This window comes from Notothenia coriiceps, unplaced genomic scaffold, assembly GCF_000735185.1.
Source record: "Notothenia coriiceps isolate Sejong01 unplaced genomic scaffold, NC01 NC01_scaffold00031852, whole genome shotgun sequence".
Taxonomy (NCBI): Eukaryota; Metazoa; Chordata; class Actinopteri; order Perciformes; family Nototheniidae; genus Notothenia; species Notothenia coriiceps.
In genome coordinates, this window is record NW_011364553.1 from 367,884 (window position 1) to 383,352 (window position 15,469).

Here is a 15,469-nt window from a genome sequence, read left to right on the forward strand (position 1 = left end):
GGGGCAGAGCCACACACCTGCCAGATGATTTGTCATTATAGAGGGGTCAGCACTCAGCTGTCACCCCCTAATCACCCATCCTACCCCTTAAGTCAGCCCCCCTTTACCCCCCAAACTCCACTCCAGTCCTCCAAAAACACCCCCTGCATTCCTAAGGCAGATCCGGTTACACTCACAGCACTGCTGCCCCTCCTTCCTACACTCTGCCCTGAGAGAAAATGTACCCCTGTGAGAGACACAGCACACTGAGCACATTGTGTGGATGTGCGATGTGTGCTTATGCCCCCCCATGTGTGTCTACACAATTCCAAGTGTGTGAATACATGTTTTTGTAAGGGCAAAGCTGTTTGTATCGATACTGATGGTGAAACAGACGGAGCAGAATTTTACCAGCACGGGACGTGTGAATTGGTCCAGGCTGCAGTCCAGAAACAAAACCCCCCGCAGACAAGCCAAACACAGAGGACTCTCACAGGTATACTATATCTATCAACAGCGGTCTTTCATCACCACAGGTCAGAGGTCACACTCCTTTCCATTGAGTGCAGCTTCCTCTGGGACGTGCGAGTGTGTGAGACAGATCCTCACCCATCAGCCTACCCACTGTCCACCAGATTATCTCAAGTTGTGAGTGCGTCTGAGGGGAGCTCGGTGCGGTTACATCATATCCTCACGAGCCTACAGACCCCTTATCCATTATCGTGCTTCTTATCATTACCACCGACAGACTCTGCATCCAGAAAGCAAGGAGGAGCGGGACATGGGTGTAGCTAACACTTAGTTAAGAGGAGAACATGTTTAGAGTGTTAACAGAAGCTTTGGGTGACACTTGACTTAAACACTTATAGGAATACACTCTCATTTAGGGGACTGACAATCTGTAAGATGTCAGGAAGGCAGCTCGTTGTATCAGTGATAAAGACTAAGAGGTACACTTGTTTTGTGTCTATGAAAGACAGCATTGTGGAGGTGCCCACGATAAAGGCCTATTGTGCCCAAATTCCACTTCCTGGTCCCAGCGTCACCTGTCACTACTCATCCAGGGCTCTTATGTGTGTCGGCCTGCACCTCCTCTGTGTGACCTGATGGGGGCAGTAGAGGCCGACTGACTGCACCTAACCGCAGCAGCCATGGGGCTTGGAGAGGCATCAGACATCCCGCTGGCCACTTGATACAGAGAGCATCTTTCTTTCGTCTCCTGAGCTGCCACTTGATAACTTTGCCCCCTGGAGAGTATAGAGGAAGGAGGAGGGAGGCAAAGCAGACTGGAGAGGGAGGATAATGACATGACATCAGTGTCATCGTTAACCAAATGGGGCCGTAAACAATGGAAGGACATATGCTGTGCAGTGAATGGCCGCTAGCACAAGGCACACCCATACATGCACAGCAAAGGAGCCATGACAGTTAGATGTAACATCCTGGGAATAGAGCAGCGATACGGAGAGGAAGAATAGAGTTTTCCCGAGGGGGGCGAGTCGCCTCCACAGGTATCAGTTACTGAAGCACCTCAAGCACCGTGGCGAGCACAAGAGTATTTCAATTAGGAAGAAAGATGGGAAAAGAGTAAACAGGGAAAGCTACAGCAGCAGGGGGAGGGTGATAACTCATACGTCATAGTGGAGAAGTAAATCCTACCACTGTGCGTGGCAAGTCCCCACAGTCAAAACCCCCACATGACGGAAGTTTGTTTTCTTTCTTCAGCTCTTAAGAGGGAAAATGAGCCAGCTAATCCCCCTGTACATTACTAGGCCCTTTGCCCCGGGGGTGAAAAAGAAAGAGAGAGGCAAAGTTCAGGTCTGTTGGTGTTTGTGTGGAAAAACCACATACAACTCGAGGGTGTGTGCAGAGAGTTATGAGCCGCATCATGCTTAGAAAGTGTGCGGCCGCTTTGCAAAACCTCTACACAGGTCAGCGTGTGTTAAAATAGTCAGGAGACATCACCTCACCCTTTGCTGGGGGTTGACCCTGTCGCATCTGGGCTGTGACACAAATAAACCTGCAGGCAAGAGGCGCTGTTATAGTCAGAGTTCCCTGTTCGCTGGTGTCTCCTTCGCTGGCATTGGCCTGGTTTGGCCTGGCCTGCGTTCGTCCTGGGAGGAGACTGCTTGTCTGTCTGGCACACAGCCCACAGAGGGAAAACAATAACACTAAAAGCAGACCTCTTACAGATGACCAGAATACACACAAGACAAATGTTTCTCCCGCTCTGACATTTTGTAATGCTCCCCCTGTTTCCGCCCGCTCTCTGGGTCAGGAATGACTCACACAAGTAAAAAGCCTCCAGTCGACTACAGCGCATGCTTATTTTGACTCGTACTTCAAGAGAGGATCAATATTTGCACAGATCTATGGGATGGGAAACAATAGTGATCTGGCCTCCACCAGCTCTGTCTGTTAATGGTCTGTTTACTGAGGCAGACGGGATAATGGCCTGGGTGGGGGCTGGTGAAGAGTCGGACCGTGGCCACGCTCCACTCCGTTTCTGATCTAGTTAGAAACGAAGACAGACGAGCGCCTACTGTACAAGAAGCTCAGTATCAAAGCAAGGTGGAAGATGGGGCATTGTGTTGACACAGACAGGTTTGCAAGTCAAATAGCTGAGCTTAAACCTCCACACTTGTATTGTGTCTGCACTCTCTTTTGGTTATGCAAATAATAAATCTGAGAGATGTTCAGCTGCTATGGAAGAACTTAAATGGCCATAGAAGCACTGCGTTGACTCCTATAGCTTCTGGCAATGCTGGATCTACTAAGACATACAGTGACATGCGCAATGAGTGTGTACAGTGGAACAAAAGAAGATATCAAATATCTGGAAAACCAAGTTCAGCTTCAGGTCTTGGTTTTGGGAGAAAGCTCAAGGTTTCTCAGGAAATGTTCTATTGTTATACAAAAGCCAAACAAAAACGTTTCCTATAAAAAGGCCCTATTTGGCAATTTCATTGAATATTTTAATTGGTTGATTCAGAGCAGAATATGTGCCTTGAGACATTATCTAATAGTAGTAAAAGTAGATCAAAGCATGCTGCTCTTGAGTGAGTTCATCTGAGGTCATGTTAACCGGCGCCTCGTTCTTCAGCTCATAACTTAGCATCAAAGCTATGTTTGTGCGAGACAGAGTGTGAGAGTGGAGGACTACTTGAGGCCAAGAATAGGAGTCCCGTCTCTCCAAGGTGCCATCACTCTGCTCCCGTCAGTCTGGGCACTCTGACATCCCGGTGCTGCACCCCCGTAGTCAGTGACCTCTGACCCCGCACCCCCCCCTCCCCACCCTTCCAGGCCCGTCAGATGGATATGCGCCCTGCAGGGATCAGAGAACCTGGGATGCATGGAAAAAACTACTCATGGCCGTCTCTATAAATTCCTCTGGAGTTGCTGTTCTCTATTGAGTGAAAAAGAAGAATATCATGGTTGACTTCCACTTTCATCACAGAGTCAGAGGGGAACGCGGGGGAAGGAAAGAATGATTTGTATGCAATTTAAACCTCATATACACCAATTTAGTGATGGCAGAAATGGATTCATGAGTACTCTATGGACCATGTTTAGTGGTCCTGCTGAGTCTATGAGCCAAATCCAGGGTCACTGGCAGTGCTTTTGGACAGCTAGACCAGAGCTGGAAAGATGGAGAGCTCAGACCTGGAGTCAGGCCAACCAGGCAGGGAGAGGCTAGCAAAGCCCGCTGCCAGGAAGTGAAGGCTGTGATAGCACCAACGACTATTCTGGATATCTCCCTTCCTCCAAAGCACTTAACATGCAGTATAAGCCAACACACAAACAAACAAACAAACAGATACACACACCATTAGCATAAACACGCAGACGCCGAGGGATGCTTGGAAAGCGAGAGAACACAGTCAGAAGGAGAGCATCACTCAGAGACCCATTAACCCTTGGCTCTCAACCAGAACAGTGAGCAGGCTACCTTTAAGTACACGTTAAACATAGCCAGCCTATGTTTGTGTGTGCACAAGTGATTTATGTACTTCTGTGGGTCCATGTGCATGTGCATACAAAGATCGAGTCACTTTAAAGAAGACTTGGGGGGGGAGTTTCCAGGGGATGAATACAATTGGTTGTCCTCTGTGTTTATGAATGAAGGAGATAGAAAACTATCCATCGCTATTTAACCCCTCCGCCAGTCGCAAGTCTGTTCTAGGGAGAGAAAGTGATCTGAGGACTACTTCCTCGTGCACAGAAGGGTATCCCCAGGAGACCATCTCCAGACTAAACACTCTGCTCATTCAGCTGCTCTCCTTCACCCTGCCGACAAGAGAATGATGCTTGACAAGCGCTCCCAACAAAAAAAACTCACTTTTTCCACCAATTATAGAAAGCAATGCGGAGTGGGGGAAGAGGCAGAACTTTATAATATTATACACACACTGGCATTTTGCGAAGCGTATTGAGCAACCTCTGTCAGAAAGAGATGGGCTAATTTCAGGGCGACCTGTGCCAACACAAACAACTGTTCTGGCTAGCTTTCATTGTCAGCACTTGAGGTTTAAGTCAAATTTTTCAACGCTCTGAAGCCAATTTCTCTTTCCCCCATTTTTTTCCCCACATATGATTTGTCCTTGTCCAAGATCCCAGTAAGTCTTTCATCGCCTACGCAGTAGAGCTTTTTTCTTGTAGGCAACAAACTCAAACCCAGATGCTCATCTACACACACACATATATACACACAAACAAAATTGGAACTAAATACAACTTTAAGGTCATGAGCGTGTGTTTACTGAGCACATGTACGAAAAACAAGATATATTTGAATTATAATGCATGCGTGACTTCAATGGTGCTGTGCATTTTGATGTAGTGCTTCCATTCGGGTAATGTCCATCAGCAGGCAGGAGTTAAAATAGCTACCGCTTCATTCCCTGGCTGCTGTGTGCTGGGATTCATATCACAGCCATGTCCACGTAAACATCATATGTTTTAGTTTGCGTCCCAAGCGCAGTATTTACTTCTACTTTGATTTTGTTTATTAGAGGTTTTTACTGTTCAACATAAAAGCAAGGAGCCATGGCAGGACATTTGGATTACAGGCAGTGATGTTGAATTCATAGCTGCCTCATAATTCTCACCGCTCACGCATGGTTCTGGGTATCTCGATGAGATCGACAGCCCTATAACCTCACAGAGCAGGGGTCCTATCCTCTGGCAAATCACATGCACCTATGCACATCAGGGGAGGAGCATTTGGTTATATGTGTGTGCCTGAAGAGGAGGTAGACATTGAGGTAGAAGCTGAATGGGCACTTTTGAAAGGCCCCTGTTGCCTGAGCATGCAGGCTTTACTCCACTCCAGTATTGAGGCAGCTGTCTTTAATATAGGAGCTCAGCTCAGTCCATATTTATTCAGGTACAGCTGACAGAGAGGGGGAGACAGTGAAAGAGGCGTGGCCCTTCTTTTTCCTGGCAGCCTTTGCAGTACTCCTGCGGTTTTTGGGGGGCAAAGGGACAAGGCGAAAAAGACACTGAGACAGAGCGAGAATGAGAGCTGTGTAGCAGAAAAGAAAGGGTTTAAATTGGAAAAGCACGGCTCCAGTCAGTCCTGTGTTGACTGGACTTCCTGTGCAAGAGACCGGCCCCAGAGGCCCCGGGGCCACTAGAGAGGGGGTGTGTGAGCTCGGCTCTCCAGTCTCTCCTGATGGCTGGGTGCAAGACAAATCACCGGTGGTGCTGCTGTCACTGTGGGACTTGACCAAGACAAACAGGCGTGTTTTAAAATAAGTACCTGCCCCCTCACGGCCCCTTTTACCTCATCCACGCTCAGGCACATGCACATCTCCTCACACGTACAGGCATATTCCCTTCACAGCTCATAGGGCCCGAGCTGTAGTGCAGCGCTCTACACAGGGGACTCACTTTTCACCCTCTGAATGCTGTTTGCATACTCTTTCCACTGCACACACACTCGTGAATACCTACCACATCACACAACTTCCATTGTGACCAAAATGCTGGGATTGCAATAATAGGGGTGAGTGTGAGTGTGTGTGACACTAAATGTACAGCAGGTTTAAGGGACATTGTTGGTATGCACTTGTATGTTGAAGCTTGATCATCTATGTATATCTGTGCTTGCATGCAGAAAACCTCAAACTTAGCTGAATCACAAACTGCCTACAGCGCGAGAGTGTCAGCATTATTCTTTGGTTTTACTTAACAGCACATTGCATGTTGGGAGTTGTGGTTTGTCTGAACGGACCTGTCTGTGTCGCTGCCTGCACCAACGGGACTGGTGCTCCTCACTGAACCTCATTTATCTCAGTGGCAGAGTCCTTCCTCTCCAGCATCGGTCCTCCTCGCCTCCGGACACGCCCTCGAACTGCTGAAACACAACGCGCCACAACCTCCACCCGCCGCCCTGACCCTTCTCGCCCCCCCCCTGAGGGCTCCAAGCCCATGCGCAGCAAAATTTGTGAGATGCGTTTCATCTGCATATTGATCAGCCTGGCCAAAAGAAGTAGGACCTCAGCACTTCATTGAATACATAATGTAAATAAGTACCAGTTATTCTGCTTAAACTCCACCGCAATCCTTTAAGGAAAACGTTTCACCTTAAGTAGGTGATTTTCAAGGTAATTAGGTAAATGTGGCTGTACAACAAAAGTCAATAGCTACTTTTATCTAGAGAATAAAGAAGAATAAAACCCTCATCTCAAACATGCTGACATTATGTACAAATCCGCACATCTCAGCCAAATGAAGGTTATGGTCAGGGTGAAGCAGCGCTGAGAGTCAATGCGCTCGGCCAAAAAGAATTAAGAATATGACCCCGTTTTGCTCCTGTCACCCAATAAAAGTGGGGCACTCTCAGTGTGTGGGCAGGCCTCAGTGCCAGCCGATTGCAGTGCAGATGGCAGGGCGCTGGGCTGTCTGATGGATAGCTTACATTCGGCAAGGACTGGACCAATGGCGTCTTGGATTGATTGGCCCAATGGGGCCGTCGGGGAAAGCACTTCCTGTGTGTGTTAATGGACACTCCTACAGAGGCACTGTGGCGGCTTGTGGCAGGGCGATGGTTGTTACTCCCTCTCTCTCTCTCTCGTTCTCCCAGCCCTCCTCCCCTTCATTTGCTCTCACCCTCCCAGTTAATCAGAGGATAGTCAAGTGAGATGAGCCAGGCTTTCCCAGCAGCTCTCTAGCCCAAAACCAAAACCTTTATAATACAAACACTATGTGGAGAAATTCAAAACTCCACAATTTAAATGTATTTGATAAAACCTTTTTATTTATTTTACTAGTCCTGTAACTTCCTAGAAAATAACTTTAATTTCCTAGGTAGGTCCCTGGAAATATCTTTTTAATTTGGTATCAATTTCAAGGAAATTTGAGAGGTTCTTAATTAATTACAATTACTTGCGTCTTAATGGACCAATTCTTTTAAGGAAATTTCACTATACAGCTGCTTAGAAATCCGACCCAACTAATGAATGTGAACAGTCTCAAACGCATGTCTCTATTATTCTAAAGCCTACTTGGCAGCAAAATGACATAGTTCTTTCAAGGAGACTTCCAAAGAATTAATGAGGACATGATGGACTTGTTATTGGTTTATCTTCTATCATTCAACATGACAACTCTGCTCATCTACAAAGGTGAAAACTCATAGTTAATGGGTGCGGCAGATGTGTGAGTGTGTCAATAAGTTTGTACCCGAGTCTGCCCAGCTGCTCCAGTTCAGGCACTAGGGGTCCGTAGGTTTCAACGTGAAGGGCCTTGTACTGGTACAGAACTTCCTCTATCTTGGGAACAGGCTGAAGAGACACTGTCTGTCGCTGAAAATAAAAAAACAACAGAAAATCCACAATCAACAAAGAACAATAATCTTCATTGTCTTAGCTTAGTGTGCAGCAAAACTGGAAACTACGGTTATGGCACAATCACAATGAAGGAAACAGGAAAAAACTATTTGGAAAAGGCTGAATGTCAATCCAACCGCAGCATTAACAACAACCATTTCTTGACGGACTGGTTTGGCAATGGGAGTTTTGTCTGACAACATTTTAACTTTCCCCAGGCACTGTTGTTTAGTGGACAGACCTCACTATGACAATCCCTGAGCATGTTTTTAGTGGTCAACACACTGCTGGCAACTCAACAGCTATTTCTGATAGGAATCTGATTCTGATTTAGAAGAAACTAACACAACATCACGCAGGAGAACTGAAGGGGCTGGTGAGGAAACATAAATCCAGATAACAGAAAGTGTACTTTGGATACAAAAAATTGCTTGTTTACATGAAACCAAAAAAAGACAAATCAACTTTTAAGAATAGAAAGGTAATATATTAACTTAACATTGGCACGGTAGGCTCACTGTGCAGGAAGTACATTTGTGTGGGTTTAGCTGAGATTGTTTGTTATTTGCATTGTGTTTTCAGAGATAAAAAAAAATGTGGTGGATACAATCAAGGTAAATCAGGTGTTACTGAAGTTAAGCAAATACTCAGGATTATTCAACTAAAAACTGTTTGCAAAAACATAAGCCTTAAGACCTGCAGTGGCAAGCACAGAAAATGTAGCCTGTTTTATAAAAAACTCGATCCATAAGTAGTCAAGGTTGAGATTTCAGTCGGGGTACTCCAGTTCCTAATGCTCTTGACCATGGTGATTGAGTGAGAAACAGGATACTTCTTAAGGACAGTGTAGAATTGTTCGATTTGGGGCTCTGCCATTAAAGGGGAATTTCCGCACCACGTCAGACCACTTTGTTTTCTCCAGCATTAAAGTAAAGAGACTCAGAAGACAAGCCAGGATCATGAAACAAACCTGGAATTAAGATGATGATGTCTAAACAAACACCAACTATTTTAGAGGAGAGCAAAGGAACTTGGAGACAAAGGAGAGATAAAAAGATAAGAAAAAAAAGACAAGAAAAGAGAAGTGGGGGAGTAAGAACAACACAACACAGAGGGGAGCTGATGAAAACCAAACTAAACGAGTAACATGTGCCCAGCGGCCTCAAACTGCCCGCCCTGCGAGCACACACACGGGGAAGTAAAGCAACCAAAGCTGAGCTGGAAGTTACAAAAGCACTGAGGGATGAACAGTGGATGCAGAGTTTCTGAGCCAAACACAACCCCGTGGTAATTGTTCAAACCAGGCCAGTGAGTCGGATAGTGAACCAAACAATTACCGACAAGGCAGAAATCTCATACTGTATCATTACAATGTTATACAAGATCAATATGTATTGTTAAAGCAATCCAGGATTTTGTGGTATTTCTTTTTCTACACTTTTCTTCTAAGTGCCTTTTGTGCGACATGACATAATTCTAATACAAAATAAATGTGTATACTTTCACAGATTATGTAGCACCGAGAACATAATCATCGTTTATTTAAGTCAGTAATAGCTTAGGTTAGTCATTTAAAATTGAAAAGTCATTGTATGCGATGGTGCAAGTCAATGACCACGACTATTTTACAGCAGGATTGCATTTTTAGACAATGTTAACAATATCATACCAAAGTACTTCCATATGTCAGGTAATTCACTTATTATATGAGCTAAACAAAAGACACGCCTGTCTACATATGTAAGACATTAACACTTTGATATTTATGAATATGTACTATATCACGATATATACCAACACTGCAATATAAAATGACATTCACTCTGATTTAGGATTTTACCCATACCCTCTAATCCCACTTCGCAGAATGACTTTAAAGTATTTTGGCAGAACGAGCCTCAACCTGTTGCGTTCAGCGGTTTAAACATGCAGGAGGGGGAGCAGCGGGGGTAGCGACAGTTACATTTACAGTAGAAGAGTGGGTTTCTTTAACAAAGAAATAGTGAGGGAACATCTGCTCAAAACACAACATGTCTTTTGGCATCAAAACCTTATGCTTATGAAACCACAATTTGCTATAATAAATCATTATTTTTCATACTATAAATTAACTCACGTAAGCAACATCAAACTCTTGCTTCTTGGCTTCAATGGATCATTTAACATGTATCCAAGATGGTTCCCTTACAGTGTAAAAAATAATAAGAACTACCCACAAAAGCCAATCAAATAATGGACCAAGAACAGATACATATCGCCCGTATTTTTAAAATAGGATTTAAAAGCTTTACATTGTTCATTTCTTCCTTTAAAAACACAAATGCTAGACACAGGCGTCTCTGTTTTTTTCATTCAACCTTTAACCCCAGGGTGCCAGGGATCCCCAATCCTGTCCTATCCATTCATCCAACACAGTGGAGCCCCACCACAGACTAATGAAACCCAGACAAACCAACTCAAACTCAGTCACTCTCCCTCACTTTCACACTCCTTCAGTCTCTCCATCCATCTTCTTTCAGACTTTCAGCACTGGTTAACTCCCCTGCTGCGCCAATCAAAGAGACGCGCTGGGATGAAGGGGTGGAGGGAGAAGAAAAGTGTACAATGTTGGAGCGGTAGTGAAAGAGAGGCAAATTAGGAGTTGCAGATAGCTAAAGGGCAGCAAATCAGATTTTTGAGCGACAGACAGAACAGAGCCAGGGAGTCTGGGAGATTTCTGTTGCATTCCTCTGTAAGGGCACCTTGAAAACTGGCAAGGACACTTCATCAGGAACAAACACAGACATGCATACACATGGACAGGCTCTGCTCCTCTGAATATATTGACCAAAAATGGCAAATGTAAAGTTTGTAGTACATCTTAGCTGTCATGCAAGTCATGCTGTCCGCCTAACTCCACTCCACCTCCTCTGCCGAAACTTTCAGTCAGGAACTCATCATGTCCTATTAAAAGCGTGTGTGAATTGCAGCATGTGAATGTTGTTTTGGAAATGCCCCGGTGAAAGAAGGCAACAGAGGGGGAGAGAAAGGTGACCCTCACCCAGGCCCAGCAAAGCAGAAATGGCTAAGGGACGAGGGGCCGCTTGAACAACACCACTGAAGAGCCAACACAAACATCTGCTTTTCACATCTCAGAGGCCCGCCTTACTACCTATACAAGATTATGTGTGCCCTCAAAATGCTTTCAAGTTTGTGTATAACTGATATTTCAGAGTCTCATGGTACCCCTGTGACTCTAAAATGAAACTCTGGAGGTCATCAATCTTAATAAAAACAGCAGGGGAGGATGATTTGAGGAAATCACCATCGTGCCAGAGGGAGTCGTCGTCGTCCTGCTTCTTCTGGGGTTGTGATCCTCCTACATCTAACTTCCAGGTTGAGTTATAGTGATGGGGCAATACCAGCATCAATTTCTAGGAGTGGACTCGTTTTAAAAAGGTCAAGAGAAGCCGTCATTGTCGCCTGTCCTCGTGTAGGGGACAGGTGTGCTGGCTTGGAAAACTGTTTAGCGCTCTACGCATCTTTGGCGGGGGGGTTCATTTGACTCGTGCTGTGCTGTCACATTACTCTTTCTCAACTCCGCTGTCCTTCTTCACAATCCCTTCTGGGAAAGCAAGAGGGTTAACACATCTGACAGAGTGATATGGCAGACATGCATGTGACTTTTACGGGACAGGGGTCTCATAAAAGTCACATTACTTAAAAAAGTTTGACAGGTCTGTGCCTGGGGCATAGCATCCAATGTACCTAAGTCTTAATTAAAAACAAGAGCCTTGTGGTCAAAGGTGCTACTACATTTTTTAAATAAAGTAGATTTCCTCGATCAGTCCTAAAAATTCACTTTTAAAGTAGTATTTTTTAAGCCACATTGTTTATTTTGTTACCCATCAACGATTCCCAATGTTCTTAAGTAAAACTTCTCCTTTAATTCTTTCACCATGTGTACTAACTTTGTTTATGACAGAACATGACACTGTGGTGAAGGAGGTCTTATCCAATGCTCACGATGCCAATGTTGTCTAAATTCTCATTGGTCAACAGCTCAAATCATGGGTCAGCACTAAGACATGTGCTGGAAAAACACATACACACACACACACACACACTGCACGACCATCAGCACTCTCCAGGCCCCCCCAACTCTCCTCTGAATTTGCAGATCAGCAGGACACATCAAGGTCGCATAGAGACTAACCCCTCCATCAGCACCTCCAGACCACATACACACATGCACATATAACCACACACACTTCTGTGGTGGTTCCTGAGGGTTCGGGGGCCTCCAGCAGAGCTCCAGAGGCAGCAGGGCCCTTGTCACTAATATACAAAGTGATAATTAGAACAGTGGTCAGCATTGTATTGGGGGTTACATTTAATAAGGGTAGTTAGGGGCCATCCCATCCTCAGCCCTCACTTCCATCTTCTGCCCTGGCACTGCCCGTGCTTCTGTCTGGATAAAGAGCTTTGGGCTTCCCACTGGCCCGGTGAGCAGCAAGTAGCAAGTGTAAACGCTGCTGCCCACACTGGGCCTCCCCTCGCCTCACAAGTTTAAATATAACTGCCTGTCCAGTGGCAGCTGCCCCAGTGCAAAGCCCCTAAAGCCGACAACTCCTTTTTCCGCCGGGCTGGGCTAGGCCTGGGCGAGGGTTGCTGAGGCCAACCCAACAGGGCCAAGCTAGGGGCAGAAGTGTGAATGACCACATGTGCTGGTGCCAATCAGGGTTTACTTTACCCCCCGAGCTGACCCCCTCTCACCAAGCCTCTGCAGCTATCAACCTACATACCAGCAATCCAATAAAAAGTGAAAGGTTAAAGGGTTATGGCCTTTCCCACCTACTGGTCACACCTATTGGTTTGTGAATGTTTTATACAGAAATTTTAATTAAATAACAAAAATGTGTCTGGTACTATTTGCATAAGAGTGTGAATACAGGAAATGAAAAATAGATAACACTGAAGATAGTAAAGGAGTGAGTGGGGGTTGGGGGGGGAGTATGTAGCGTAAATCTCACAGGTAAAACAGGTTAGGCAAGCCTGCTAGAGAAAATTAAAGCAGAGGGAGTGCGTCTGCCGAAGAGAGGTCACTGTAGAGGACAACTTAACCAAGTAAATCAGGACTTAGCAAACAAACTCACAGCATGAGCGTGAGTGTAAGAGTGTGCACTTGTGTTTGTATTTTCTATGGTAGTCAAATACCACCGGCCTAAGTGTAGAATGGATTAAAGCCAGAGAGAACCCAGGGTTATTTCAGTTGGCCACACATCTATGTTTAGGGATAAACTTTCCACCCACATTTGGCTGACTGTGTGCGCAAGCTGCTCTTTGTTTATGTGTGTGCGTTTTATGCTTTCATTAGGTGCCCATGCCGGCCTCGTCAGGTATGTCAGCTGCTCAGCCGCTTATGAGGAGTGGATTGGGGCCATGCAGTGCAGGAACCTGGGACCTTTCATCTAAGATGGCGCTGAAAGCTGCCCCAAGGTGGAGAGATTCCCCATCGGTCACCGCTTTCAGGAATGGGACACTGTAGCAGCTGAGAACATCCCCGACCTCACTTAACTAGGAAACACAGTACAATTACTGGCACAAACAAAGCCAGCATGCTTACATACTAAATAAAACACAATTACTCATTGGAGGCTTAAATCAAAACACATTTATAGAACAACAAACCTTTAAAAAGGTGCCAAATGTGATGACTCTTCACGTCAGCAGGACTCTTGTCATCGTGCCTGGCACTGGGGCTGGTCTTATGTGTCAGACAACAACAAGCAACCTGTTTAAACAGCGGATAGTTGCCTCCCTCCCACACAGACAGTCTCTTTTGATATCAGCGGACGTCTATTTTAAAAAGACACTTTATTCTTCAAAGGATGTATACTCAGACTGGGTGAGGGGGGTGTGCATTTATGTGTGTGTGTTCATCCGCACAAGGGTATGTGTGTGCGTGTCTCGGTTCAATAGAGTACCTACAAAGTGAGGGATTAGTGAGTGATTCAAGACCATTCCTGAGGCAAGACCAGGCCCATCCCACCTCACATCACACCTGGACCGAGACTACTTTCCCTCAGGATCGGCTAACTGCTTTTAACCATCCATACAGGCAAACTGAAGAATCAGGGTCCCCTTCACCCTCTCCTGGAATATCACCCAGGAGGAGAGTAGTGCCAGAATAGCCGAGATGTCCCCTTGCATGTTCGCAGTAAACAACATGACACAACTAGATGCAATGTTGGATCACACTTCAAATCAAGCCTGGGGAAGCTGAGGAAGAATTGGCATCCTCACGTTCCAGGGATCGTACGGCTCAAAGAGGCAGATATGTCATTCCACCGGTGACGGCTCACCTTGGCCCGGGGTGAGGCAGCTGGCTGAAGTGATGTCAGGGCAGCTGGTGGCGGGTGAGGGGTTGTTAGGGGCACCATGAATTTCTGTTTGCCCTGACTGGGAGAACTTGAACATCACCAAAAACATCCAGATGAAAAAACAAGAGGTCATGCATCAGCCCTCTGACCATTCATCACTGTCACAGCAGGTCCTGCTTTGAGAATGTGCGTCACAACAAAGTATGGATAGCAGCTTCTAGTAGAGAGTATTTGTATTGTCAATATAACTTATTATATTCTCATTTTAAAATGAATCTATTATTTGTTCATTAAAACTGTATCACAACTTCCGAGAGCCGTTATGACGCAATGTAAAATCGCCAGTTTTGTCTAAAAAAAAAAAATCAGAAATCACTTTAATATGCCAAACTAAAATGACCACCTCGCCGTCGTATATCCTCACAATATAATTGTATCCTATTTTAACCTAAAAACATAATGCGTCTGCCAAAGTTATTGTTGATGCGAAGGCTGCGAAACGGAGAACAAGGCCACACCTCACACTCGATCAACTTTACAAGTGACTTTTTGGCATTTTTACTAAACTAAATGACTGATTATCAAAAGCAATTATGTGATGCATTTTCCGTCTAAATGATTAATCGATCAATGTCAGCACTAATTGATATTCCTGTAAGTGAAGCGAGGAGCACAATTCATCTGAAATGTTAAAAGAGGCACATCATGGAAATGTGGCCCTGCTTTAGAAATGTGCTTTTACATTTGCCTCCCCTAATTTCTGCTGAGGAAAAACCGAAGCCTTGCTTGGAACTAGGGACCGCAAGTTAGCAGATAAATGAATTCCAGCGAGCTGCAGGAATCCACCGCTCTGTGCTGAAACCCCACCAAGTCAAACAGGAGTCATTCTTATGGAGTCTGAAGTGAAGGGAAATCCAAAACCCACACGTTCCCCCGACTCTAGTCTCTGGGTCCAACGCAGCAGATGCATGGTGGGAGCTCTGCTACACCAACAGGAGCTCTGGGACGGGAGGATGAAGAGAAATGGGAAGAAAGAAGCGAGGAAAAACAGCCGCAGAGGAAGCCAAGAGCAACACAATCGTGCTGTTTCTCTCTCCATCAGCAAGTTTAACTTCATGCTGTATATCAGGGGTGAGAGTCAGAGTACCAAATCCTCCTTTTGGACCGATTCAATGCTTTTCCACTTGTGCTGGATGAGCCAGCTGCTCCTTTGGGGTGTAATGATTAAATTAATGTTTTTGTAAAGTCTGACTTTATTACTGCATCATATTATTTAACCAAGACCTTCGAACGAGC

The 15,469-nt window shown here is 45.4% G+C and overlaps 1 protein-coding gene across 1 annotated transcript in view; it reads right to left on the minus strand.

Annotated features, from left to right (window-relative positions):
- mnat1 (MNAT1 component of CDK activating kinase) overlaps positions 1–15,469 on the minus strand; it is a 32,500-nt gene that overhangs the window by 5,364 nt on the left and 11,667 nt on the right. Inside the window, exon 7 of the mRNA XM_010788382.1 lies at positions 7,666–7,787. Coding sequence (XP_010786684.1) covers positions 7,666–7,787 — 122 coding nt within the window. The remainder of the gene's footprint in view (positions 1–7,665; positions 7,788–15,469) is intronic.